General features: G+C 41.7%; 2 protein-coding genes across 5 annotated transcripts in view; one reads left to right on the top strand and one right to left on the bottom strand.

Annotated features, from left to right (window-relative positions):
* KLHL5 (kelch like family member 5) overlaps nt 1-27,335 on the bottom strand; it is a 128,035-nt gene that overhangs the window by 65,333 nt on the left and 35,367 nt on the right. The window lies entirely within an intron of this gene.
* Nucleotides 9,690-27,289, top strand: LOC138657074 (uncharacterized). The gene is made up of 7 exons (XM_069744592.1): nt 9,690-9,903; nt 9,978-10,036; nt 10,116-10,182; nt 12,025-12,169; nt 12,330-12,485; nt 12,611-12,708; nt 26,816-27,289. The coding sequence occupies exons 4-7, from the start codon at nt 12,033-12,035 to the stop codon at nt 27,145-27,147; spliced, it is 723 nt and encodes a 240-aa protein (XP_069600693.1). The 5' UTR covers nt 9,690-9,903; nt 9,978-10,036; nt 10,116-10,182; nt 12,025-12,032; the 3' UTR covers nt 27,148-27,289.

The raw sequence follows: 27,335 nt of genomic DNA, 5'->3' as shown, positions 1-27,335 counted from the left end.
GGGGATCTCCAATGTTTAGGCACACAGGGGCTCTCCAAACGTGACATGGTGTCCGCTAATGATTGGAGCTAATTTTCCATTTAAAAAGCCAAATGGCGTGCCATCCCTTCCGAGCCCTGCCGTGCGCCCAAACAGTGGTTTACCCCCACATATGGGGTATCAGCGTACTCAGGACAAACTGGACAACAATATTTGGGGTCCAATTTCTCCTATTATCCTTGGCAAAATAGGAAATTCCAGGCTAAAAAATCATTTTTGAGGAAAGAAAAATTATTTTTTATTTTCATGGCTCTGCGTTATAAACTTCTGTGAAGCACCTGGGGGTTTAAAGTGCTCACTAGGCATCTAAATAAGTTCCTTGGGGGGTCTAGTTTCCAAAATGGGGTCATTTGTGGGGGAGCGCCAATGTTTAGGCACACAGGAGCTATCCAAACGCGACATGGTGTCCGCTAACGATGGAAATAATTTTTCATTCAAAAAGTCAAATGGCGCTCCTTCCCTTCCGAGCCTTACCATGTGCCCAAACAGTGGTTTACCCCCACATGTGAGGTATTGGTGTACTCAGGAGAAATTGCCCAACACATTTTAGGATCCATTTTATCCTGTTGCCCATATGAAAATGAAAAAATTGAGGCTAAAAGATTTTTTTTGTGAAAAAAAGTACTTTTTCATTTTTACGGATCAATTTGTGAAGCACCTGGGGGTTCAAAGTGCTCACTATGCATCTAGATAAGTTCCTTGGGGCGTCTAGTTTCCAAAATGGGGTCACTTGTGGGGGAGCTCCAATTTTTAGGCACACGGGGGCTCTCCAAACGTGACATGGTGTCCGCTAAAGAGTGGAGCCAATTTTTGATTCAAAAAGTCAAATGGCGCTCCTTCCCTTCCAAGCCCTGCCTTGCGCCCAAACAGTGGTTTACCCCCACATATGAGGTATCAGGTTACTCAGGACAAATTGGACAACAACTTTCGTGGTTCAGTTTCTCCTTTTACCATTGGGAAAATAAAAAAATTGTTGCTAAAAGATAATTTTTGTGACTAAAAAGTTAAATGTTCATTTTTTCCTTCCATGTTGCTTCTGCTGCTGTGAAGCACCTGAAGGGTTAATAAACTTCTTGAATGTGGTTTTGAGTACCTTGAGGGGTGCAGTTTTTAGAATGGTGTCACTTTTGGGTATTTTCAGCCATATAGACCCCTCAAACTGACTTCAAATGTGAGGTGGTCCCTAAAAAAAATGGTTTTGTAAATTTCGTTGTAAAAATTAGAAATCGCTGGTCAAATTTTAACCCTTATAACTTCCTATCAAAAAAAAAATGTTGTTTCCAAAATTGTGCTGATGTAAAGTATACATGTGGGAAATGTTATTTATTAACTATTTTGTGTCACATATCTCTCTGGTTTAACAGAATAAAAATTCAAAATGTGAAAATTGTGAAATTTTCAAAATTTTCGCCAAATTTCCGTTTTTATCACAAATAAACGCAGAATTTATTGACCTAAATTTACCACTAACATGAAGCCCAATATGTCACGAAAAAACAATCTCAGAACCGCTAGGATCCGTTGAAGCGTTCCTGAGTTATTACCTCATAAAGGGATACTGGTCAGAATTGCAAAAAATGGCAAGGTCTTTAAGGTCAAAATAGGCTGGGTCATGAAGGGGTTAAGATTGAAGAGGATTAATAATACTCAGGAGAGCTGCACTCAGCAGGTAGAAGGGTTGTGTGACAGGTTCCCCTGTAGGGGTTATCCCAATGAACTTTTGAATGAGGCTAACAACAGGGTTAATCAGGCAAGAGACAATATTCGTGGTTCTGCTCACAAACGTGATAAAAGATTTGTTTTTTGTTTTTAAATTCGGCCCTATGGACGGTATCATACGGTCTGCTAGTCGCAGGAATTGCACATTCTAGAACGTGATAAAGAAATTGCGGAGGTGGCAGCAAGGGGTCCCATTATTTCTAATAGACGCAGTACCACTCTGGGTGACATGATAGTGAAAAAAGGGATGGTGAAGCAACAAGGTAATTGGTTAAGTAAAAGTGTTCCAAAGTGCATTTTGATCACTGAGATATAATCTATCACAGTGATCAAAATAAAAGAAAATAATAAATGAAACCTCCCCCCCCCCCCCCCCCCCTAGGTAGGGACAATAAAAAAAAATAAAGAATTTTTTTTTTTCCACTAATGTTAGAATAGGGTTAGGGTTAGGGCTAGGGTTAGGGTTAGGGCTAGGGTTAGGGTTAGGGCTAGGGTTAGGGTTTCGGTATGTGCACATGTATTCTGGTCCTCTGCGGATTTTTCCGCTGCGGATTTGATAAATCCGCTTTGCTAAACCGCTGCGGATTTACCGCGTTTTTTCTGCGCATTTCACTGGTTTTACAACTGCGATTTTCTATTTGAGCAGTTGTAAAACCGCTGCGGAATCCGCACAAAGAAGTGACATGCTGCGGAATGTAAACCGCTGCGTTTTCGTGCAGTTTTTCCGCAGCATGTGTACAGCGATTTTTGTTTCCCATAGGTTTACATTGAACTGTAAACTCATGGGAAACTGCTGCGGATCCGCAGCGTTTTCCGCAGCGTGTGCACATACCTTTAGAATTAGGCTATGTGCACACGGTGCGGATTTGGCTGCGGATCAGCAGCGGATTGGCCGCTGCGGATTCGCAGCAGTGTTCCATCAGGTTTACAGTACCATGTAAACCTATGGAAAACCAAATCCGCTGTGCCCATGGTGCGGAAAATACCGCGCGGAAACGCTGCGTTGTATTTTCCGCAGCATGTCAATTCTTTGTGCGGATTCCGCAGCGTTTTACACCTGTTCCTCAATAGGAATCCGCAGGTGAAATCCGCACAAAAAACACTGGAAATCCGCTGAAAATCCGCAGGTAAAACGCAGTGCCTTTTACCCGCGGATTTTTCAAAAATGATGCTGAAAAATCTCACACGAATCCACAACGTGGGCACATAGCCTTAGGGTTAGGGTTGGAATTAGGGTTGTGATTAGGGTTATGGCTACAGTTGGGATTAGAGTTAGGGGTGTGTTGGGGTTAGTGTTGGAGGTAGAATTGAGGGGTTTCCACTGTTTAGGCACATCAGGGGTCTCCAAACGCAACATGGCGCCACCATTGATTCCAGCCAATCTCGTATTCAAAAAGTCAAATGGTGCTCCCTCAATTCCGAGCCCCGACATGCGCCCAAACAGTGGTTTACCCCCACATATGGGGTACCAGCATACTCAGGACAAACTGCGCAACAATTACTGGGGTCCAATTTCTCCTGTTACCCTTGTGAAAATAAAAAAATGCTTGCTAAAACATCATTTTTGAGGAAAGAAAAATGATTTTTTATTTTCACGGCTCTGCGTTGTAAACGTCTGTGAAGCACTTGGGGGTTCAAAGTGCTCACCACATATCTAGATAAGTTCCTTGGGGGGGTCTAGTTTCTAAAATGGGGAACATTCACCGAATCTGGATCAGACCAAGAAGGAAAATGATGACAGGGAATATTTGAATAAATTACTTTTATTTATGTGTAGCAACAGCAAAAGAATCAATAAAATAAAAGAATAAAAATACTATGTATATGTATTTACTTCCGTGCACATAAAAACATATAAGTACATTAGGCAGGTCTCAAAATATATATGAGTATATAAACTGGATACCCCAGTAAGTTTAAAAGTATAAAAGCTGAGATCATATATGTAAAAAACACAATATTTATATAAAATTGGAAATTGGATATTATATGTGTCTAAAAAATGTATATACACTCCAAGCAAACGTAAATGTATGCCTAGAAAGTGCTTAGTGCTAATAATACAGAGATGACTTCCTATATATATGTTATATGTAGAGTTCACATGCAGGAATTACTGGCCAAAGAGTGCAAAGTGTAAAATAAATACCGCATGAAAAAAATCGCATGAAAAAATGAAAAAGTGCACTGTGCTATTTTATATATATAAAAGATAATTCACACCCCCTGACGAAGGAACTTTTGGGTCCGAAACACGTGTCGGGGTGCACAGCTTGACATACTTGGCGGTCCTGGAGATATTTTCCCCCCAGCTTTGTATAGTAACTAATACTGGATCATATGCATATTGAGCACTGTCCCATGTAGAGAGTGTATGGTATACCTGGCATACCATCTTTTCTTTGTTATACACACTGCACTTTGGTCAACATTGTTTACATGTGAGCTTGTCACGTAATGAATTATCTTTTATATATATAAAATAGCACAGTGCACTTTTTCATTTTTTCATGCGCTTTTTTCATGCGGTATTTATTTTACACTTTGCACTCTTTGGCCAGTAATTCCTGCATGTGAACTCTACATATAACATATATATAGGAAGTCATCTCTGTATTATTAGCACTAAGCACTTTCTAGGCATACATTTACGTTTGCTTGGAGTGTATATACATTTTTTAGACACATATAATATCCAATTTCCAATTTTATATAAATATTGTGTTTTTTACATATATGATCTCAGCTTTTATACTTTTAAACTTACTGGGGTATCCAGTTTATATACTCATATATATTTTGAGACCTGCCTAATGTACTTACCGTATATACTCGAGTATAAGCCGAGATTTTCAGCCCAAATTTTTGGGCTGAAAGTGCCCCTCTCGGCTTATACTCGAGTCAAGGTGGGTGGCAGGGTCGGCGGGTGAGGGCGCTGAGGCATACTTACCTAGTCCTGGCGATCCTGACGCTCCCCCTGCCGTCCCACGGTCTCCTGTGCTGCAGCGTCTTCCCCTCTTCAGCGGTCACGTGGGACCGCTCATTAAAAAAATGAATAGGCGGCTCCACCTCCCATAGGGGTGGAGCCGCGTATTCATTTCTCTAATCAGCGGTGCCGGTGACCGCTGATAGAGAAAGAGGCTGCGGCACCGAAGACCAGGCAGAGGGAGCGTCAGGATCGCTGGGACCAGGTAAGTATGTAATATTCACCTGTCCGCGTTCCAGCCGCCGGGCGTCGCTCCATCTTCCCGGCGCCTCCATCTTCCCGGCGTCTGCGCGCTGACTGTTCAGGTCAGAGGGCGCGATGACGCATATAGTGTGCGCGGCGCCCTCTGCCTGATCAGTCAGAGCAGAGACGCCGGGAAGATGGAGGCGCCGGGAGCTGCAAGCAAGAGAGGTGAGTATGTGTTTTGTTTGTTTTTTATTGCACCAGCGGCACAGATTTATGTGGAGCATCTATGGGGAAATATGAACGGTGCAGAGCACTGTATATGGGGCACAGCTATGGGGCACAATGAACGGTGCAGAGCACAGTATGGGGCACAGCTATGGGGCACAATGAACGGTGCAGAGCACTGTATATGGGGCACAGCTATGGGGCACAATGAACGTGCAGAGCACTGTATATGGGGCACAGCTATGGGGCACAATGAACGGTGCAGAGCACTGTATATGGGGCACAGCTATGGGGCACAATGAACGGTGCAGAGCACTGTACATGGGGCACAATGAACGGTGCAGAGCACTGTATATGGGGCACAGCTATGGGGCACAATGAACGGTGCAGAGCACTGTATATGGGGCACAATGAACGGTGCAGAGCACTGTATGGGGCACAGCTATGGGGCACAATGAACGGTGCAGAGCACTATATGGGGCACAATGAACGGTGCAGAGCACTATATGGGGCACAGCTATGGGGCACAATGAACGGTGCAGAGCACTATATGGGGCACAGCTATGGGGCACAATGAACGGTACAGAGCACTGTATATGGGGCACAGCTATGGGGCACAATGAACGGTGCAGAGCACTATATGGGGCACAGCTATGGGGCACAATGAACGGTGCAGAGCACTGTATATGGGGCACAGCTATGGGGCACAATGAACAGTGCAGAGCACTGTATATGGGGCACAGCTATGGGGCACAATGAACGGTGCAAAGCACTGTATATGGGGCACAGCTATGAGGCACAATGAACGGTGCAGAGCACTATATGGGGCACAGATATGGGGCACAATGAACGGTGCAGAGCATTGTATATGGGGCACAGATATGGGGCAATAATGAACGGTGCCGAGCACAGCATGGGGTACAGATATGGGACAAAATGAACAGTGCCGAGCACAGTATGGGGCACAGCTATGGGACAAAATGAACGGTGCCGAGCACAGTATGGGGCACAGCTATGGGACAATAATGAACGGTGCAGAGCATTGTATATGGGGCACAGATATGGGGCAATAATGAACGGTGCAGAGCACTATACGGGGCACAGCTATGGGACAAAATGAACTGTGCAGGGCACTATATGGGGCACAGCTATGGGGAAATATGAACGGTGCAGAGCACTATATGGCACAGCTATGGGGAAATAATGATCTATTTTTATTTTTGAAATTCACCGGTAAATGCTGCATTTCCACCCTAGGCTTATACTCGAGTCAATAAGTTTTCCCAGTTTTTTGTGGCAAAATTAGGGGGGGTCGGCTTATACTCGGGTCGGCTTATACTAGAGTATATACGGTATATGTTTTTATGTGCACGGAAGTAAATACATATACATAGTATATTTATTCTTTTATTTTATTGATTCTTTTGCTGTTGCTACACATAAATAAAAGTAATTTATTCAAATATTGCCTGTCATCATTTTCCTTCTTGGTCTGATCCAGATTCGGTGAATGTTCCCCTCGCTTTTCTAGTGGTTTCACTTATTTCTTTGACACAGGTGGTAGCCGGGTTTATTATCGATACTTATCTAAGGGTATACTTTTTATATAGCAGTTATATCTTCTTTATATATACCTGGTTTTTACTCCTGTGTTCCATTGAATAATTTCTAAAATGGGGTCACTTGTGGGGGGTTTCTACTGTTTAGGCACACCAGGGGCTCTGCAAACGCAACGTGACGCCCGCAGACCATTCCATCAAAGTCTGCATTTCAAAAGTCACTACTTCCCTTCTGAGCCCTGACGTGTGCCCAAACAGTGGTTTACCTCCACACATGGGGTATCAGCGTACTCAGGAGAAACTGGACAACAAATATTGGGGTCAAATTTCTCCTGTTACCCTTGGGAAAATTAAAAAATTCTGCGCTAAATAATTATTTTTGAGGAAAGAAAACTTATTTATTATTTTCACGGCTCTGCACTATAAACTTCTGTCAAGCACTTGGGGGTTCAAAGTGCTCACCACACATCTAGATAAGTTCCTTTCGGGGTCTAGTTTCCAAAATGGGGTCACTTGTGGGGGGTTTCTACTGTTTAGGCACATCAGGGGCTCTGCAAACGCAACGTGACGTCCACAGAGCATTCCATCAAAGTCTGCATTTCAAAACGTCACTACTTCACTTCCGAGCCCCGGCATGTGCCCAAACAGTGGTTTACCCCCACATATGGGGTATCAGCGTACTCAGGAGAAACTGGACAACAACTTTTGGGGTCAAATTTCTCCTGTTACCCTTGGGAAAATAAAAAATTGCAGGCTAAAAGATCATTTTTGAGAAAATAATTTTTTTTTTTTAATTTTCATGGCTCTGCGTTATAAACTTCTGTGAAGCACTTGGGGGTTCAAAGTCCTCACCACACATCTAGATTAGTTCCTTTGGGGGTCTAGTTTCCAAAATGGGGTCATTTCTGGGGGATCTCCAATGTTTAGGCACACAGGGGCTCTCCAAACGTGACATGGTGTCCGCTAACAATTGGAGCTAATTTTCCATTCAAAAAGTCAAATGGCGCTCCTTCCCTTCCGAGCCCTGCCGTGTGCCCAAACAGTGGTTTACCCCCACATATGAGGTATCGGCGTACTCGGGAGAAATTGCCCAACAAATTTTATGATCCATTGTATCCTATTGCCCATGTGAAAATGAAAAAATTGAGGCGAAAAGAATTTTTTTGTGAAAAAAAAGTACTTTTTCATTTTTACAGATCAATTTGTGAAGCACCTGGGGGTTCAAAGTGCTCACTATGCATCTAGATAAGTTCCTTGGGGCGTCTAGTTTCCAAAATGGGGTCACTTGTGGGGGAGCTCCAATTTTTAGGCACACGGGGGCTCTCCAAACGTGACATGGTGTCCGCTAAAGAGTGCAGCCAATTTTTCATTCAAAAAGTCAAATGGCGCTCCTTCTTTTCCAAGCCCTGCCGTGCGCTCAAACACTGGTTTACCCCCACATATGAGGTATCAGCGTACTCAGGACAAATTGGACAACAACTTTCGTGGTTCAGTTTCTCCTTTTACCATTGGGAAAATAAAAAAATTGTTGCTAAAAGATAATTTTTGTGACTAAAAAGTTAAATGTTCATTTTTTCCTTCCATGTTGCTTCTGCTGCTGTGAAGCACCTGAAGGGTTAATAAACTTCTTGAATGTGGTTTTGAGTACCTTGAGGGGTGCAGTTTTTAGAATGGTGTCACTTTTGGGTATTTTCAGCCATATAGACCCCTCAAACTGACTTCAAATGTGAGGTGGTCCCTAAAAAAAATGGTTTTGTAAATTTCGTTGTAAAAATGACAAATTGCTGGTCAAATTTTAACCCTTATAACTTCCTAACAAAAAAAAATGTTGTTTCCAAAATTGTGCTGATGTAAAGTATACATGTGGGAAATGTTATTTATTAACTATTTTGTGTCACATAACTCTCTGGTTTAACAGAATAAAAATTAAAAATGTGAAAATTGCAAAATTTTCAAAATTTTCGCCAAATTTCCATTTTTATCACAAATAAACGCAGAATTTATTGACCTAAATTTACCACTAACATGAAGCCCAATATGTCACGAAAAAACAATCTCAGAACCGCTAGGATCCGTTGAAGCGCTAGCCCTGTGGTCGGCGCTCATAGCAATGCAGGAATTCAGCTACATAGGAGCGATCTGAGCATCGCTTCTATGTAGCAGAGCCAAACAGGCTATTGAAGCATGGCAAAAGTAAAAAAAAAAAAAAAAAAAGTTTTAAATAAATTATATATATATATATATATATATATATATATATATATATATATATATATATATACACATATACATATATATGTATATATGTATATACATATATATATATATATATATATACATACATACATATAAAGTTTAAATCACCCCCCTTTTGCCCCATTCAAAATAAAACAAAAAAAATAAAAAAAATAAAAACACACATATTTGGTATCGCCGCGTTCAGAATAGCTCAATCAATTAAAAAAAAAAAAGGATTAACCTGATCGCTAAACTGCATAGTGAAAAAAAATTTAACGCCAGAATTACGTTTTTTTGGTCAATGCGACATTGCATTAAAATGTAATAGCGGGCGATCAAAATAATATATCTGCACAAAAGTGGTATCATTAAAAACGTCAGCTCGGCACGTAAAAAATAAGCCCTCACCCGACCCGAGATCCCGAAAACTGGAAACGCAATGGGTAACGGAAAATTGTGCAATTTTTTTTTTTAGCTCCACTTAGATGAAAAAAAAAAACCTAGACATGTTTGGTGTCTATGAACTCGTAATGACGTGGAGAATCACAATTGCAGGTCAGTTTTAGCATTTAGTGATTCTAGCAAAAAAGCCAAACAAAAAACCAGTGTGGGATTGCACTTTTTTTGCAATTTCACCACACTTGGAATTTTTTTTCCCGTTTTCTTGTACAAGACGTGGTAAAACCAATGGTGTCGTTAAAAAGTATAACTCATCCTGCAAAAACTAAGCCCTCACATGGCCATATTGACGGAAAAATAAAAAAGTTATGACTTTGGGAAGGAGGGGAGTGAAAAACGAAAAAGGGCTGCGTCTTGAAGGGGTAAGCCACCCCCTAAACAAATCTTATAAAAGAAGGTGTGGGCAGTGGAAGTCCAGCACTCTCAAGACTCTACAAGCATTGCAGCATCTTATTTGGAAGCATTGGAAGACTTTTTTGGAAGACTGAAAATGTGAGTATACAGCTATATGCCTGCCTGTCTGTTTTTCTCCCTGCATTGTGTAATCATTTATGTCTCTCTTGCAGCATTCCTCATCATGTCCTCCAGTGCAGAGCAGACCTCACAGAGTGGATAGGAGACTGAAGTGAGTACATTTGCTACTGATTGGTAAGTATTCACTGTCACTATTACACATATGGCAAAATATTTATTTTTCTTTACAGAACCATTCCAGTGCAAATGAGCAGGAGCAGCAGACTCAGGCAGAAGTTTCCGATGGCAAGACGGTGTGTAAGTATTCTTGACTTACACACAAAACTGGGGGCTAAAAAATAATTTTTGTGGGAGAAAAAAAGATTTTTTATTTTCACGGCTCTGCGTTATAAACTGTAGTGAAACACTTGTGGGTTCAAAGTTCTCACAACACATCTAGATAAGTTCCTTGGGGGGGGGTCTAGTTTCCAATATGGAGTCACTTGTGGGGGGTTTCCACTGTTTAGGTACATTAGGGGCTCTGCAAACGCAATGTGGCGCCTGCAGACCAATCCATTTAAGTCTGCATTCCAAATGATGCTCCTTCCCTTCCGAGCTCTGCCATGCGCTCAAACGATGGATCCCCCCCCACATATCGGGTATCAGCGTACTCAGGACAAATTGGACAACAACATTTAGGGTCCAATTTCTCCTGTTACCCTTGGAAAAATACAGAACTGCGGGCTAAAAAATTATTTTTTGGGGAAAAATTTTTAATTTTTTTAATTTTCACGGCTCTGCCTTATAAACTGTAGTGAAACACTTGTGGGTTCACAGTTCTCACAACACATCTAGATAAGTTCCTTAGGGGGTCTACTTTCCAAAATGGTGTTACTTGTGGGGGGTTTCTACTGTTTAGGTACATTAGGGGCTCTGCAAAAGCCATTCCATCTAAGTCTGCATTCCAAATGGCCTCCTTCCCTTCCGAGCCCTCCCATGCGCCCAAACGGTGGTTCCCCCCACATATGGGGTATCAACGTACTCAGGTCAAATTGGACAACAGCTTTTGGGGTCCAATTTCTCCTGTTACCCTTGGGAAAATACAAAACTGGGGGCTAAAAAATAATTTTTGTGGGAAAAAATATTGTTTTCTTTTTATGGCTCTGCATTATAAACTTCTGTGAAGCCCTTGGTTGGTCAAAGTGCTCACCACACATCCAGATAAGTTCCTTAGGGGGTCTACTTTCCAAAATGGTGTCACTTGTGGGGGGTTTCAATGTTTAGGCACATCAGTGGCTCTCCAAATGCAACATGGCGTCCCATCTCAATTCCTGTCAATTTTGCATTGAAAAGTCAAACGGCGCTCCTTCCCTTCCGAGCTCTACCATACGCCCAAACAGTGGTTTACCCCCACATATGGGGCATCAGCGTTCTCAGGACAAATTGTACAACGACTTTTGGGGTCCATTTTCTCCTGTTACCCTTGGTAAAAATAAAACAAATTGGAGCTGAAGTAAATTTCTTGTGAGAAAAAAGTTAAATGTTCATTTTTATTTAAACATTCCAAAAATTCCTGTGAAACACCTGAAGGGTTAATAAACTTCTTGAATGTAGTTTTGAGCACCTTCAGGGGTGCAGTTTTTAGAATGGTGTCACACTTGGGTATTTTCTATCAAATAGACCCCTCAAAATGACTTCAAATGAGATGTGGTCCCTAAAAAAATGGTGTTGTAAAAATGAGAAATTGCTGGTCAACTTTTAATCCTTATAGCTCCCTAACAAAAAAAAAAAATTGGTTCCAAAATTGTGCTGATGTAAAGTAGACATGTGGGAAATGTTACTTATTAAGTATTTTGTGTGACATATCTCTGTGATTTAATTGCATAAAATTCAAAGTTGGAAAATTGCGAAATTTTCCAAATTTTCGCCAAATTTCCTTTTTTTCACAAATAAACGCAGGTACTATCAAATAAATTTTACCACTATCATGAAGTACAATATGTCACGAGAAAACAATGTCAGAATCACCAGGATCCATTGAAGCGTTCCAGAGTTATAACCTCAAAGGGACAGTGGTCAGAATTGTAAAAATTGGCCTGGTCATTGACGTGCAAACCACCCTTGGGGGTAAAGGTGTTAATGTCTTTCTTTAATTTCTAGGTTCCACAATGGGAGGAGGACTTGCGTTGTGGGACACCCGAGAGCAGCAGAACTCTCACGCTGTGGTGATTCGGCAGCTGTGGAATGAGGTGGCCCAAGCGATGATGGATGACTGGGACAACGCCACGAGTCAGAAAGGCTTTTCGTAAGTACTGCAATGTGGTCTGATGCGGCAGTGAACCTGAAGACCGGGATCACACAACCGTGTGTGATGCGAGAAACTCCTGCGAGGTTCTCGCATCACACACAGTTGTGGGATCCCGGCCTAAAGTGCATTGTTTAACAATTTTTTTCCCTATTCACAGTAGCAAAGCCAAAACCCGTTGGCGTTCGATGAAGGATCGCTTCAACAAGGACGTGAGACAGGAGATCCAAGTTCGCAGTGGTGCTGCAGCAAGGCTCGTGAAATATAAATACCATCGGGTGCTGGATTTCCTAAGGCCTGTCCTTGCTCAGAGAACGTAAGTATTTTTGTGTTGTATTCCATTGTATTGTATTCACTAATCTGAAATTTTGTATTCCACAGGAGTTGGCGCTTTTACAATGGTTTTTTTGTGGTAGTAATGTTTTACTTTTCTTTTCACAGAACCTGGAGCAGCATCCTCAAACCTGGATCGTCCTCTGGAGCGTTCCCTCATCGAACAGCCACGGACCAGTCCCAGCCATGCACCAGCAAAGCAGCAGGTGGGCCATTTTCCGTTTATTTTTTTGCTCCACTTCTTCCCAGAGCCATAAAACTAATTTTATTTTTCCGTCAATATGACCGTGTGAGGGCTTGTTGTTTTCAGGACGAATTGTACTTTTCAATGACACCAATGATTTTACCATATAGTGTACAAGAAAATGTGAAAAAAAAATTCCAAGTGCAGTGAAATTGTAATAAAAGTGCAATTCCTCAATTTTTTTTTTTTTTAACCACGGTCATTAAATTCTAAAACCGATCTGCCATTATGATTTTACTGGTCATTATGAGTTTGCAGACACCAAACATATAGGTTCTTTTTTATTTAAGTGGTGAAAAAAAATCTAAAGTTAATAAAAAAAAAATTGGGTGACATTTTCCGAGATCCATAATGTCTCGATTTGTCGGGATATGGGGATGGGTGAAGGTTTGCTTTTTGCATGCCGAGCTGATGTATTTATTTATACCATTTTGGTGTAGATATGATCTTTTAATCGCCTGTTATTGCGTTTTATTGCAGTGACAACAAAAAAACAAAAACAAAAACAAAAAAAAAAAAAAACTAAAAAACACGGAATTCTGGAGTTTTTTCTTTTTTCTCGTTCGGATTCTTTTCATATTTTGATAAATTGGGCATTTCGGACAGAGGCGATAACAAATGTGTATTTTTTTTAAAATTATTTTATTGTTTTACTTTTAATGGAGCAAAAATTTCAATTTTTTTTATTTTTTCACTTTTAATTGTTTCTATAGTCTCTTTAAAAGGCTTGAAGCTGCAATCTTTTGATCGCATGTGGTACACATAGCAGGTCTGCAGCAGAACTGCTCATCTGCTATGAATGCTGTCCACGGGGCTTCGCTCGTAGCAGATCAGCAATGACAACCACGGGCGCCCCGTGATCCTGTGACAGAGGTGTCGATGGGTGCAGCTAGTGACACTTCCGGTGCGATCATGTTAAATGCCGCTATCAGAGACTGACAGTGGCATTTAACATATTAACAGCAGCGGGCGGAGCGCGATTCCACCCGCAGCAGTTAGGGTACATGATCAAATCAGCTGTCATGTGCCGGAAAAGATGCAGGCTCAGAGCCAGAGCCCGCCTTAAAGGAGGAGACACAATATCTATATATAGAAGAAGAAGGAGCAGCGTCCATACCAGGTGAATAGTATCCAAAACTATCTTTATTCTGCCATCATAGAAATACAACGTTTCGGCCGGGTTGGCCTTTGTCAAGTATACAATGCATCAAAAGTGGCCATCTTAACCCCTTAAGCCCCGAGGGTGGTTTGCACGTTAATGACCGGGCCAATTTTTACAATTCTGACCACTGTCCCTTTATGAGGTTATAACTCTGGAACGCTTCAACAGATCCCAGTCATTCTGACAATATTTTCTCGTGACATATTGTACTTCATGATAGTGGTAAAAATTCTTTGATAGTACCTGCGTTTGTTTGTGAAAAAAACGGAAATTTGGCGAAAATTATGAAAATTTCGCAATTTTCCAACTTTGAATTTTTATGCAATTAAATCACAGAGATATGTCACACAAAATACTTACTAAGTAACATTTCCCACATGTTTACTTTACATCAGTACAATTTTGGAAACAAAATTTTTTTTTGTTAGGGAGTTATAAGGGTTAAAAGTTGACCAGCAATTTCTCATTTTTACAACACCATTCTTTTTTTTAGGGACCACATCTCATTTGAAGTCATTTTGAGGGGTCTATATGATAGAAAATACCCAAGTGTGACACCATTCTAAAAACTGCACCCCTCAAGGTGCTCAAAACCATATTCAAGAAGTTTATTAACCCTTCTGGTGCTTCACAGGAATTTTTGGAATGTTTAAATAAAAATGAACATTTAACTTTTTTTCACAAAAAATTTACTTCAGCTCCAATTTGTTTTATTTTACCAAGGGTAACAGGAGAAAATGGACCCCAAAAGTTGTTGTACAATTTGTCCTGAGTACACCGATACCCCATATGTGGGGGTAAACCACTGTTTGGGCGCATGACAGAGCTCGGAAGCGAAGGATAGCCATTTGACTTTTCAATGCAAAATTGACTGGAATCGAGATGGGACACCATGTTGCGTTTGGAGAGCCCCTGATGTGCCTAAACATTGAAACCCCCCACAAGTGACACCATTTTGGAAAGTAGACCCACTAAGGAACTTATCTAGAGGTGTGGTGAGCACTTTGACCCACCAAGTGCTTCACAGAAGTTTATAATGCAGAACCGTAAAAATAAAAAATCATATTTTTTCACAAAAATCATCTTTTCGCCCCCAATTTTTTATTTTCCCAAGGGTAAGAGAAGAAATTGGACCCCAAAAGTTGTTGTACAATTTGTCCTGAGTACGCTGATACCCCATATGTGGGGGTAAACCACTGTTTGGGCGAATGGGAGAGCTCGGAAGGGAAGGAGCACTGTTTTACATTTTCAACGCAGAATTGGCTGGAATTGAGATCAGACGCCATGTCGCGTTTGGAGAGCCCCTGATGTGCCTAAACAGTGGAAACCCCTCAATTATAACTGAAACCCTATTCCAAACACACCCCTAACCCTAATCCCAACAGTAACCCTAACCACACCTCTAACCCTGACACACCCCTAACCCTAATCCCAACCCTATTCCCAACCGCAAATATAATCTAAACCCTAACCGTAACTTTAGCCCCAACCCTAACCCTAACTTTAGCCCCAACCCTAACTGTGGCCCCAACCCTAACCCTAGCCCTAACCCTAGCCCTAATGGGAAAATGGAAATAAATACATTTTTTTTAATTTTTCCCTAACTAAGAGGGTGATGAAGGGGGGTTTGATTTACTTTTATAGCGGGTTTTTTAGCGGATTTTTATGATTGGCAGCCGTCACACACTGAAAGACTTTTTATTGCAAAAAATATTTTTTGCGTTACCACATTTTGAGAGCTATAATTTTTCCAAATTTTCATGTCATGTGAGGTCTTGTTTTTTTGCGGGACGAGTTGACGTTTTTATTGGTAACATTTTCAGGCACATGACATTTTTAGATCGCTTTTTATTACGATTTTTGTGAGGCAGAATGACCAAAAACCAGCTATTCATGAATTTCTTTTGGGGGAGGCGTTTATACCGTTCCGCGTTTGGTAAAATTGATAAAGCAGTTTTATTCTTCGGGTCAGTACGATTACAGAGATACCTCATTTATATCATTTTTTTATGTTTTGGCGCTTTTACACGATAAAAACTATTTTCTAGAAAAAATAATTATTTTTGCATCGCTTTATTCTGAGGACTATAACTTTTTTATTTTTTCGTTGATGATGCTGTATGGCGGCTCGTTTTTTGCGGGACAAGATGACGCTTTCAGCGGTACCATGGTTATATCTGTCTTTTTGATCGCGTGTTATTCCACTTTTTGTTCGGCGGTATGATAATAAAGCGTTGTTTTTTGCCTCGTTTATTTTTTTTTTTTTTCTTACGGTGTTTACTGAAGGGTTTTTTTATTATTTAGATAAAGAAATGTATTTATGGGAATAATATTTTTTTTTCCCATTATTTAGGAATATTTTTTTTTATTTTTTTTTTTACACATTTGGAAATTATTTTTTTTACTTTGTCCCAGGGGGGGACATCACAGATCGATGATCTGACAGTTTGCACAGCACTCTGTCAGATCACCAATCTGACATGCAGCACTGCAGGCTTCACAGTGCCTGCTCTGAGCAGGCTCTGTGAAGCCACCTCCCTCCCTGCAGGACCTGGATGCCGCGGCCATCTTGGATCCGGGTCCAGCAAGGAGGAAGGAGGTAGGAGACCCTCGCAGCAACGCGATCACATCGCGTTGCTGCGGGGGGCTCAGGGAAGCCCGCAGGGAGCCCCCTCCCTGCGCTATGCTTCCCTATACCGCCGGCACATCGCGATCATGTTTGATCGCGGTGTGCCGGGGGTTAATGTGCGGGGGGCGGTCCGTGACCGCTCCTGGCACATAGTGCCGGATGTCAGCTGCGATAGTCAGCTGACACCCGGCCGTGATCACTATTTAACCCCTTAATCCCATATGACGTACTATCCCGTCAGTGGGAATTAAAGCCCACCCCACCTTGACGGGATAGTACGTCATATGGGATTAAGGGGTTAAGTAGTGTGGAGCCTGTATGGGCACCAATCACCATCAAGGGGCAGCCTTTATTAAATCTCCATAAAATCACATAATAATGATCATGTGACCACCTCAAGGTGTAGCACACAGCACACGCGCCGAACGTCACAGGCTGAACGTCATCGCCGGAGACACAGGGCATAGAGCGCAGTCACATGATCGGCACGGAGGTGCTGTAGCGAATGAACGCCAGCATCTCCAGCACGCCCACATGATGCACCAAGCCTGCGCTCACAGAGAGGACGCGGACTCAGCCAAATCCATGGCAACAACCCTCTACAACGCATGAGATATGTCAATCACAAGGTGATTTGGCAGACAAGGATCAAAGGGAGGAAAATATGTTTAGGCTTGAGAATAAGAAGAGGGGAGAGGAGAAAATTCTCCATATCCTCCATATGTCCCTTGGATGTCAAATCCCAAGTGTGCTGTAGAAAAGAGAAAAACAAAAAAATATAGAACATTACAACAGCCCATAATTAAAAATTACAACAGCACATAATTAAAAATACACAGAAGTGGACGCACCATAGGAGCAAATCAGGGGAATCAGGACATACATATTTGTAGATTTTTAATCCACATTTAGCCAATCAGGCTGTGGCGTCTATAATGCCAAAATCAGGACATACATATTTGTAAATTATAATCTACATTCAGCCCTTTAGGCTGTAGCGTCTCTAATACCGAGATCCACCGCAACTCTTTCTGTTTAAGTTTAAGTGTCCTATCACCCCCTCTCCTCAAAATAGGGACCCCATCTATGACCCTAAAACGCAATTGGTTGATAGTGTCTGCATTCACTGAAATGTTTTGGGATTGGTAATTCATGTAAATTTGTTCTTATTGTGCTCTTATGTTTACTTATTCGTGCTCTCACTTCCATCGTTGTTTCGCCAACGTACATAAGTCCACACGGACACACTATTAAATAGATAAATTTCGAAGAACATGTATAGCGTTCTCTTATCAAAAATGTTTTACCGGTTCGAGGCACAGTTAAGACAGGGAAAGTTGCCCATCCGAGGAGGACACAATGTCCTCTGGACGGCAACCTTATCTGTCCCAACATCTGACTTCACCAATCAATCTTTAAGATTACGCCCCCGTCTATATGAGAGAATGGGACGTGAACAGAAGTCTTGAATATGAGGCAAACCCTTATGTAGTATCCCCCAGTGTCTATTCAAAATATTGGCAATGCCATTACTGGCTGGACAATATGTGGAGACAAATGGTACGCTTTTCTGTTTAACCTTTGCTCTATGGGTTTGTAGATCACCATCAGATAATTTAATTGCTTTGTCCTTATGGCCCATCAATTTCACCTTCGGATACCCTCTACGCATGAATTTCTCACACATTTCATCCAATCTTTTGTCACAGACCTCAGTGTCTGTGACTATCCTATGTACCTGAACTAACTGGCTCCAAGGTAATGAATCCATCATCCTTCTGGGGTGGTAACTATCATAGCACAAAAGACTATTCCTGTCAGTCACCTTCGTGAACAAATCAGTCCAAAGATTGCCACCTTGCTTATAAACCATAGTGTCCAAAAATTGTACCCTATCCACTGAATATGTCATGGTAAATTTCAATTCAGGGTGTATGTTGTTAAGTTCTACCAGAAAATCAAGAAGGTCCTCCTGGGTCCCCTCCCATATACAAAAAATGTCATCGATGTAGCGCCACCAAGCTCTACTCTACTACTGATGATTCAAATTTGGGGGCTTCTTCTTCCTCTTCGAGTTTTTTAGGAGCCAAACAATTGGACGCAACAACAACAAAAGGAGGAATCGCAGAGGCGGGAGGAAACATAAGAGGAGGCGGCATGAACAAAGAACGGAGGAAATTTTACAGGTCCCCCATGAGAACACGGAACATGGACGAACGACAGAAGCGAATTGAATCGCAATGAACTGGTGGTAAATATATCATCTGTACAGTTGTCAAAAATTGAATGTGGAGCCAGTTAGTTCGGGTACGTAGGATAGTCACAGACACTGAGGTCTGTGACAAAAGATTGGACGAAATGTGTGAGAAATTCATGCATAGAGGGTATCCGAAGCTGAAATTGATGGGCCATAAGGACAAAGCAATTAAATTATCTGATGGTGATCTACAAACCCATAGAGCAAAGGTTAAACAGAAACGCGTACCATTTGTCTCCACATATTGTCCAGCCAGTAATGGCATTGCCAATATTTTGAATAGACACTGGGGGATATTACATAAGGGTTTGCCTCATATTCAAGACTTCTGTTCACGTCCCATTCTCTCATATAGACGGGGGCGTAATCTTAAAGATCGATTGGTGAAGTCAGATGTTGGGACAGATAAGGTTGCCGTCCAGAGGACATGGTGTCCTCCTCGGATGGGCAACTTTCCCTGTCTCAACTGTGCCTGCTGTGGCAACATGCTTAAGGGTGACAGTTTTCACCATCCTCGAACCGGTAAAAAAATTTTGATAAGAGAACGCTATACATGTTCTTCGAAATTTGTTATCTATTTAATAGTGTGTCCGTGTGGACTTATGTACGCTGGCGAAACAACGATGGAAGTGAGAGCACGAATAAGTAAACATAAGAGCACAATAAGAACAAATTTACATGAATTACCAATCCCAAAACATTTCAGTGAATGCAGACACTATCAACCAATTGCGTTTTAGGGTCATAGATGGGGTCCCTATTTTGAGGAGAGGGGGTGATAGGACACTTAAACTTAAACAGAAAGAGTTGAGGTGGATCTCGGTATTAGAGACGCTACAGCCTAAAGGGCTGAATGTAGATTAAAAATCTACAAATATGTATGTCCCGATTCCCCTGATTTGCTCCTATGGTGCGTCCACTTCTGTGTATTTTTAATTATGTGCTGTTGTAATTTTTAATTATGGGCTGTTGTAATGTTCTATATTTTTTTATTTTTCTCTTTTCTACAGCACCTTGTGATTGACATATCTCATGTGTTGTAGAGGGTTGTTGCCATGGATTTGGCTGAGTCCGTGTCCTCTCTGTGAGCGCAGGCTTGGTGCGTCATGTGGGCGTGCTGGAGATGCTGGCGTTCATTCGCTACAGCACCTCCGTGCCAATCATGTGACTGCGCTCTATGCCGTGTCTCCGGCGATGACGTTCAGCCTGTGACGCTCGGCACGTGTGCTACACCTTGAGGTGGTCACATGATCGCCACTATGGGGTGCGCTGTGCGCATGCGCTGGCGTTCCAAGGCAGATGGACACCTTTGCATAGGTAGGTGGTGATTGGCTATAGACTGTTTGTGCGCCTTTATATATTTTCCAGCAAACAGCGATTGGATAAGTGATATGCGGACATGAATAACATCTGGTGATTGGTGGAATTATCTCCATGGCAACGGAGTAGCTAAAGCTACGATTGGGGCAGCGATCTGATGTCATGTTTCCTATGTCTTTTTCTTTTATTGTTGTTAGTATTTATGTGATATAGCTGTAATCGGTTGCTAGATTATCGATTTTTTATGATGTGTGAAATATGAGCACGTATTATGTGATTTTATGGAGATTTAATAAAGGCCGCCCCTTGATGGTGATTGGTGCCCATACAGGCTCCACACTATTTAAGATGGCCACTTTTGATGCATTGTATACTTGACAAAGGCCAACCCGGCCGAAACGTTGTATTTCTATGATGGCAGAATAAAGATCGTTTTGGATACTATTCACCTGGTATGGACGCTGCTCCTCCTTCTTCTGTGACTACTGGTCCGATTGGATCCGTGGACTTTTGAGCGTGCATCCTGTATCTGAGTGCTGGTGGTTGACTTTTTTTTACAATATCTATATATGTCATATGTTGTGAAGGGGTTAAATATCATTGGAAAGACACCACACTCAAATACTTAAGAATTAATCTTGCATCTTAATCTCAATCAATTCTCGGATATGGAATGGGTTTTACAATCCTTCTTCAAACAAGCTTCTGGGTATAATGAATCTTACTAGAGACATCTGGAGGACATGCTCCTAAAAAATTAAGTTATAATCCACAAACTCCCCTCTTCCTTCCTTCCTATTCCAAATTTCCCTGAAAGCATGACTCCCTCAATATTGGGAACGTGGGCTCACATTGGATTGTTTAAATATTGCAGAACTAACCAATTACCAATTATAAAATAAGGACTTGCAGTTTTTAAATGAGGGTCTTTATTATTAAAGGAAAAGGAAATTCACACTTACAGGGTCCTGTGTGAAACAGTGATTGCCCCCTAAACCGAATTACAGGTTGGCCCATCCTTCACAGCAACAGCTGCAATCAAGCGTTTGCGATAACTGTCAATGAGTCTTTTACAACACTGTGGAGAAATTTTGGCTCACTCATCTTTGCAGAATTGTTGTAGTTTACATAGAACCAAAAAAGCGAAAAATGGACCTTAGAGCAATATTTAAAAAGTAGAGATTTTATTGAGAATTCTAACAAGACAATGTTATCATCATAAAAACAAATAAATAAATAGAGAACAAAAAGGGTGTAGTGACATCTTAGGCTAGTTTCACACTAGCGTTTTGAGGAGCTGCGGACTTCCTCCGTGAAGCCCTGTCCTCCGCTACTAGCTCCACCTACTTCTGCATGCAGCCTGCGTACCTATCTTTAACATTAGGTACGCAGGTCGTGCGGCTGTATGTGGATGCTTTCGCATGCGTCGTTTTGACGATGCAGAGAAAAAAAGAAATAGCAACCAGCTGCGTCCTACGCTGGTCGCCGCATCGTCAAAACGACGCATGCGGAAGCATCCACATACAGCCGCACGACCTGCATACCTAATGTTAAAGATAGGTATGCAGGCCGCATGCAGAAGTAGGCGGAGGTGCGGCCGAGGGCGGGGCTTCACGGAGGAAGTCCGCAGCCCTCTCCGCAGCTCCTCAAAACGCTAATTTGAAAACGACCTTAATCCCACATTCAAAAAACAGTTGGTATAGTTACTTTAGTGTAATCAGTCCATAAAAATATAAGCATGCACATATAATCCCTATAAAAGGCAGCCGAGTACTAGATATGGTGAAAATACAAATACAAATGGTGGCAGATACTGAGAATTTCTCTTTAAAAATTCATACAAATCCCAGAATATAAAGTAATAAATGCATAGTGCAAATAGACATCTGGGTAAAAGTAAGGAGCCCAACCAAATATAGTTTTAAATAAGCACGGCTAAACCAACGCGTTGCCATGGTCACACGTCCTGCCACCATTTGTATTTTCACCATATCTAGTACTCGGTTGCCTTTTATAGGGATTATATGTGCATGCTTATTTTTTTATGGACTGATTACACTAAAGTAACTATACCAACTGTTTTTTGGATGTGGCACTAAGATGTCACTACACCCTTTTTGCTCTCTATTTATTTATTTTTATGATGATAATATTTTCTTGTTAGAGCAATATTTAAAAAGTAGAGATTTTGAGAATTCTAAGGTCCATTTTTCGCTTTTTTGGCTCTATGTTGACACTTATGGATGAGCTTATGATATATGGCCCTTTTTTCTGGAAATTGTTGTAGTTTAGCCACATTGGAGGGTTTCCGAGCATGAGCCGCCTTTTTATGGTCATGCCACAGCATCTCAATCGGATTAAGGTCAGGACTTTGACTAGACCACTCCAAAGTCTTAATTTTGTTTTTCTTAAGCCATTCAGAGGTGGACTTGCTGATGTGTTTTGGATCATTGTCCTGCTGCATAACCCAAGTGCACTTCAGCTTCTCCTTCAGGAATTTTTGGTAGACAGCAGAATTCATGAGTTCATTTACCACAGCAAATCTTCCAGGTCCTGAAGCAGCAAAACAGCCCCAGAGCATCACACTACCACCACCATATTTTATTGTTGGTATGATATTCCTTTTCTAAAATGCTGTGTTACTTCTACACCAGATGCAATGGGACATACACCTTCCCCAAATTTCAAAAATTTCAACTTTTGACTTGTCAGTCCAAAGAGTATTCACCCAAAAGTCTTGGGGATCAAAGTGGTTTTCTGGCAAAACTGACACAAGCCTTTATGCTCTTATCGCTCAGCAGTGGTTTTCATCTTAGAACTCTGCAATGCAGGTCATTTTTGCCAAGTCTTTTTCATATAGTGGAGTCATGAACACTGACCATAACTAAGGCAAGTGAGGCCTGAAGTTTTTTGGAGGTTGTTGTGGAGTCCTTTGTGATCTCTTGGATGAGTAGACTCTGCGCTCTTGGGGTAATTTTGGTCAGCCAGCCACTCCTTGGAAAATTCATCACGGTTTCAGGTTTTCGCCATTTGTGGATAATGGCTCTCACTATGGTTCGTTGGAGTCCCAAAGCTTGATAATGGCATTATAAACCTTTTCCAGACTGAAAGATCTCAATTACTGTGTTTCTCATTTGTTCCACAATTTCTTTGGATTGTGGCATGTCTAGCTTTAGAAGAACTTTTGGCCTACTTCACTTTGTCAGGCAGGTCCTATTTAAGTGATTTCTTGATTCAGAACAGGTGCAGCAGTAATCAGGCCTGCATGTGGCTAGGGAAATTGAACTCAGCTTCCCAAAGATGTGATAAACCACGATTAATTTATGTTTTAAGAGGGGGGGCATTCACATTTTCACACAGGGCACTGTAGGTCTGGATTTCTTTTTCCCTTAATAATAAAGACCTTCATTTAAAAACTGCATTTTGTGTTTACTTGTGTTATCTTTGTCTAATATTCAAATTTGTTTGGTGATCTGAAATATTTCAGTATGAAAAACATACAAAATAATATGAAGTCAGGAAGGGTGCAAGCACTTTTTCACATTGCTGTATGTCCCCCTTGGCTTGGAGATGAGCCTTGTTGACGAGATCTATATTCCTTCTATTCTGAGATTGCTCCCTGATAAGACCATTCTGGACAAATGTACAAACTTTGATTAAGCTGGAGCAGAACAATACGATACGATACGATACGATACGATACACTTTATTGATCCCGTGGGAAATTATGGTATCACAGCAGCACAACTTAAATCATAAAAATCATAAAGGAATTCCATAGTTGACATGACAGTTTGTTGACAGAAGAACATTATACATTAGAATAGGACATACACAACGAGTGAACTGAATGTAGAGAAATAAGTAGACATTCACCTTGGTGGTTTAACCCTAATGTTATTGTTGTACATTCCCATGGCAGTTGGCACAAACGATTTCCTATATTTTTCCTTCTTACACCTCAGAAGTATTAGCCGGTTGCTGAAGGTGCTCTTCTGTCTCATGAATAGCTCATATAATGGATGTGCATTATTGTTCATAATTGCCATACACTTTTTCAGAGTTCTTCTCTCCACTACCTCCCCAAAAGAGTCCAGATTGCAGCCCACAGCAGAACTTGCCTTCTTAATAATCTTATTCAGCTTATTAGCATCAGAGGCCCGCACACTACTACCCCAGCACGTGATTGCAAAAAAGATGGCACTTGCCACCACAGATTGGTAGAACATTTCTAACATTTTGCTACACACATTAAAAGACCTCAGTTTCCTTAGGAAATACAGTCTGCTCATCCCCTTCTTGTAGACAAACTCTGAGTGGCATCTCCAGTCCAGTTTGCTATCCAAATGGACCCCCAAATATTTGTAACTCTCCACCTGCTCTACCTCCTGACCAGCAATAGTGATCGGTAAGCATTCCAACTTTATCCTGCTATAGTTGGCCACAAACTCCTTGGTTTTCTTAACATTTAGCTGCAGATAGTTACCATTGCACCAATCCACGAAATTCGACACCACCCTTCTATATTCCTCATCCCCCTGATCTCCCCTAATGCATCCCACAACCACAGAGTCATCCGAAAATTTTTGAAGATGGCAAAGTTCAGATTTATACTGAAAGTCTGAAGTATACAGTGTGAATAGAAAGGGCGCAAGCACCGTTCCCTGGGGGGCACCTACACTGCTCAATAATCTGCTTGACACCACTGCTCCCATCTGTACAAACTGTGGCCGATCTGATAGGTAGTCAGTTATCCAATTTCTCATCCCCTCCTCAACCTTCATATCAGTCATCTTTTTGTGTAGTAAAAGTGGCTGCAGGGAGTTAAATGCACTCGAGAAATCGAAGAACATCGCTCGCACCGTGGCTCCGTCATTCTCCAGAAATGAATGTACCCTATGTAACAGAGAAAGAATAGCATCATCCACCCCCAATCTATGTCGGTAAGCAAACTGAAGGGGATCAATAAAAGCATTGACCCTCGGTCTTAAGTGAGCAAGCACTAATCTTTCCAAGGCCTTCATAGCATGAGATGTTAAGGCTACAGGACGATAGTCATTTAGGGTTGCAGGAGAAGAAGTCTTGGGTACCGGCACCAGACAGGAAGTTTTCCATAACACCGGTACCCTCTGTGTTTGTATACTTCCATTAAATAGGCGTGTAAAGACAGTACACAGCTGGTCTGCACAAACTTTAAGGACACGTGAGCTGAGTCCATCAGGTCCTGCAGCTTTACCAATGTTAAGTGACTTAAACTGCCTCCTCACATCATTTTCGGATACTCTAAAATTGGTCTGCTCATCCTCCAATATCGATGTTGCAGAATTTGCACCCAGGTCCCCTCCACTATCAGTTGGCACATGTACACATGTACTGCTGAACCTGTTGAAATACTCATTCATCTCATTAGCCTTGTCCATTGTTCCTGGATCATTTTCAAGCCTCAGCTTAAGCCCAGTCAGTAATTTCATTCCTGCCCAAACCTCTCTGGTATTATTGTGGGACAGTTTCTTTTCAAGTTTAATTCTGAAGGCTTCCTGGGCCTCCTTTATTTTATGCTTCAATTCATGCTGTATCATTTTAATTTCCTCTTTGTCACCCAGTTTAAATGCCTTTTTTTTCCTGTTGAGCAAATGCTTCAATTCCTTTGTTATCCATGGCTTGTTGTTTGCAAAACACCTAATCTTTTTAGTCGGCACCAACATATCAGTGCAGAAGTTAATGTAGTCAGTCACTCTACCAACCACTTCATTAACATTTGTATACTCGTCCATTGTCCCAAGCAGCACATCCCAGTCTGTAAGATGAAAGCAATCCTGTAAAGCCTGTTCATTTGTTGGATTCCACATTCTAACTGATTTAATCTTAGGAGGCTGTGTACTAACAACAGGTTGGTAGACTGGTGACAATAGTACAAGATTGTGATCAGATTTCCCCAAGGGCGGCAGGGTAGACGATGAATAAGCATTCTTGACATTCGCATAGAGTAAGTCCAACGTAATTTTGTCACGTGTTGTACATTTAACAAATTGATAGAATTTAGGTAAGGCAGTAGACATTTTAGCCCGGTTAAAATCCCCAGAGATTACAGTAAGCGAGTTGGGGTGTTTCATCTGGAGCCGGGCAATGACTCCTGACAGCACTTCACCTGCAGCCTCATGGTTTGCAGTTGGTGGTATGTACATCATTCAGCTGCTGCAATGAAAACTAAATCTCCGAGCAGTCCTAAATACTCGGAGGTCACCCGAGCGTGCTCGGGAAAACCCGAGCAACAAGTACACTCGCTCATCACTACTCTAGACCTATCATTAGATTCTCAAAGCTTTTCACTTAATATTTTCCAGCATGATATATCTAAAAAAAAAACAAAAAAAAAAAAAAAAACAGTAAGACTTCTACACATATTGACGGCTACAAGATGTTTTATAGCTTCGCACTGGAAACAAACCTCCCCCCATCTATATAGGACCAGGACCAAAGATATTAGAAAGTTTGAATATCGCACTGCTCTGAAGGATGAAATAGTTGAGAGATTCAACCTCATTTAGTCCCCATGGGACACCTTCTGGGTACTTCTGAATGCTTAGAAACCTTATTCTTTAGGTCATATCTACTTCCACCCTTCAACCCCTAACTCCTTTATTCATCCCCTTCCCCGTCTGTTTGTATGTCTTGCATGTATCTGTTTTGATTTTTTTCAGTCTGTCTTCATAATAAACATGCCGGCGGCCATTTTCCCGGGGGCCCCAGCATCGAGGAAATGGAAGGGCGAGGCTCCAGGCTTTCACAAAATGTCGCTGGAGTCCTCGCACCACCGAACCTGCAGCACCAGCCTTGGGATGGGATTTCCAGGAGACCACCGCATCGCATCAACAGATGTGCGGGGGGGGCTCCAGGCTTTCACACAATGTCGGCGGAGCCCCGCACCAACAAGCACCGCCAAACCTGCCGCACCAGTCTGGGTCATATCATCGCCGGAGCACCAAACCCCTGTGATTCTGTTCCACCAGCACTGCTGATCCCCCCAGGGTAAGCTGAATTTAGGACTGCAAGACATACCCCCATTTGACGCATTAATTTTTTTCCCCCATTATCCTTCTGAAAATTTGGGATGCGTCTTATGGTCCGGTGCATCTTACAGCCCGAAAAATATGGTGCTTTGTTTTCATTGTAATCTGCTCATCTTTATTCATTTTTCCAAGTCTGTGCTTTGTTGAATAT

This window comes from Ranitomeya imitator, chromosome 1 (assembly GCF_032444005.1).
Source record: "Ranitomeya imitator isolate aRanImi1 chromosome 1, aRanImi1.pri, whole genome shotgun sequence".
Taxonomy (NCBI): domain Eukaryota; kingdom Metazoa; phylum Chordata; class Amphibia; order Anura; family Dendrobatidae; genus Ranitomeya; species Ranitomeya imitator.
The sequence above is the reverse complement of the archived record's forward strand: the minus strand, read 5'-3'. Positions and strand labels throughout refer to the sequence as shown.

Bases quoted from the DNA above. Each gene is read 5' to 3' on its own strand.
- LOC138657074 (XM_069744592.1), top strand. From the start codon at position 12,033: ATGGGAGGAGGACTTGCGTTGTGGGACACCCGAGAGCAGCAGAACTCT. The intron at 12,170-12,329 runs GTAAGTACTGCA...CCCTATTCACAG, and splicing joins ACGAGTCAGAAAGGCTTTTC to TAGCAAAGCCAAAACCCGTT. The intron at 12,709-26,815 runs GTGGGCCATTTT...GATTTTTTTCAG, and splicing joins ATGCACCAGCAAAGCAGCAG to TCTGTCTTCATAATAAACAT.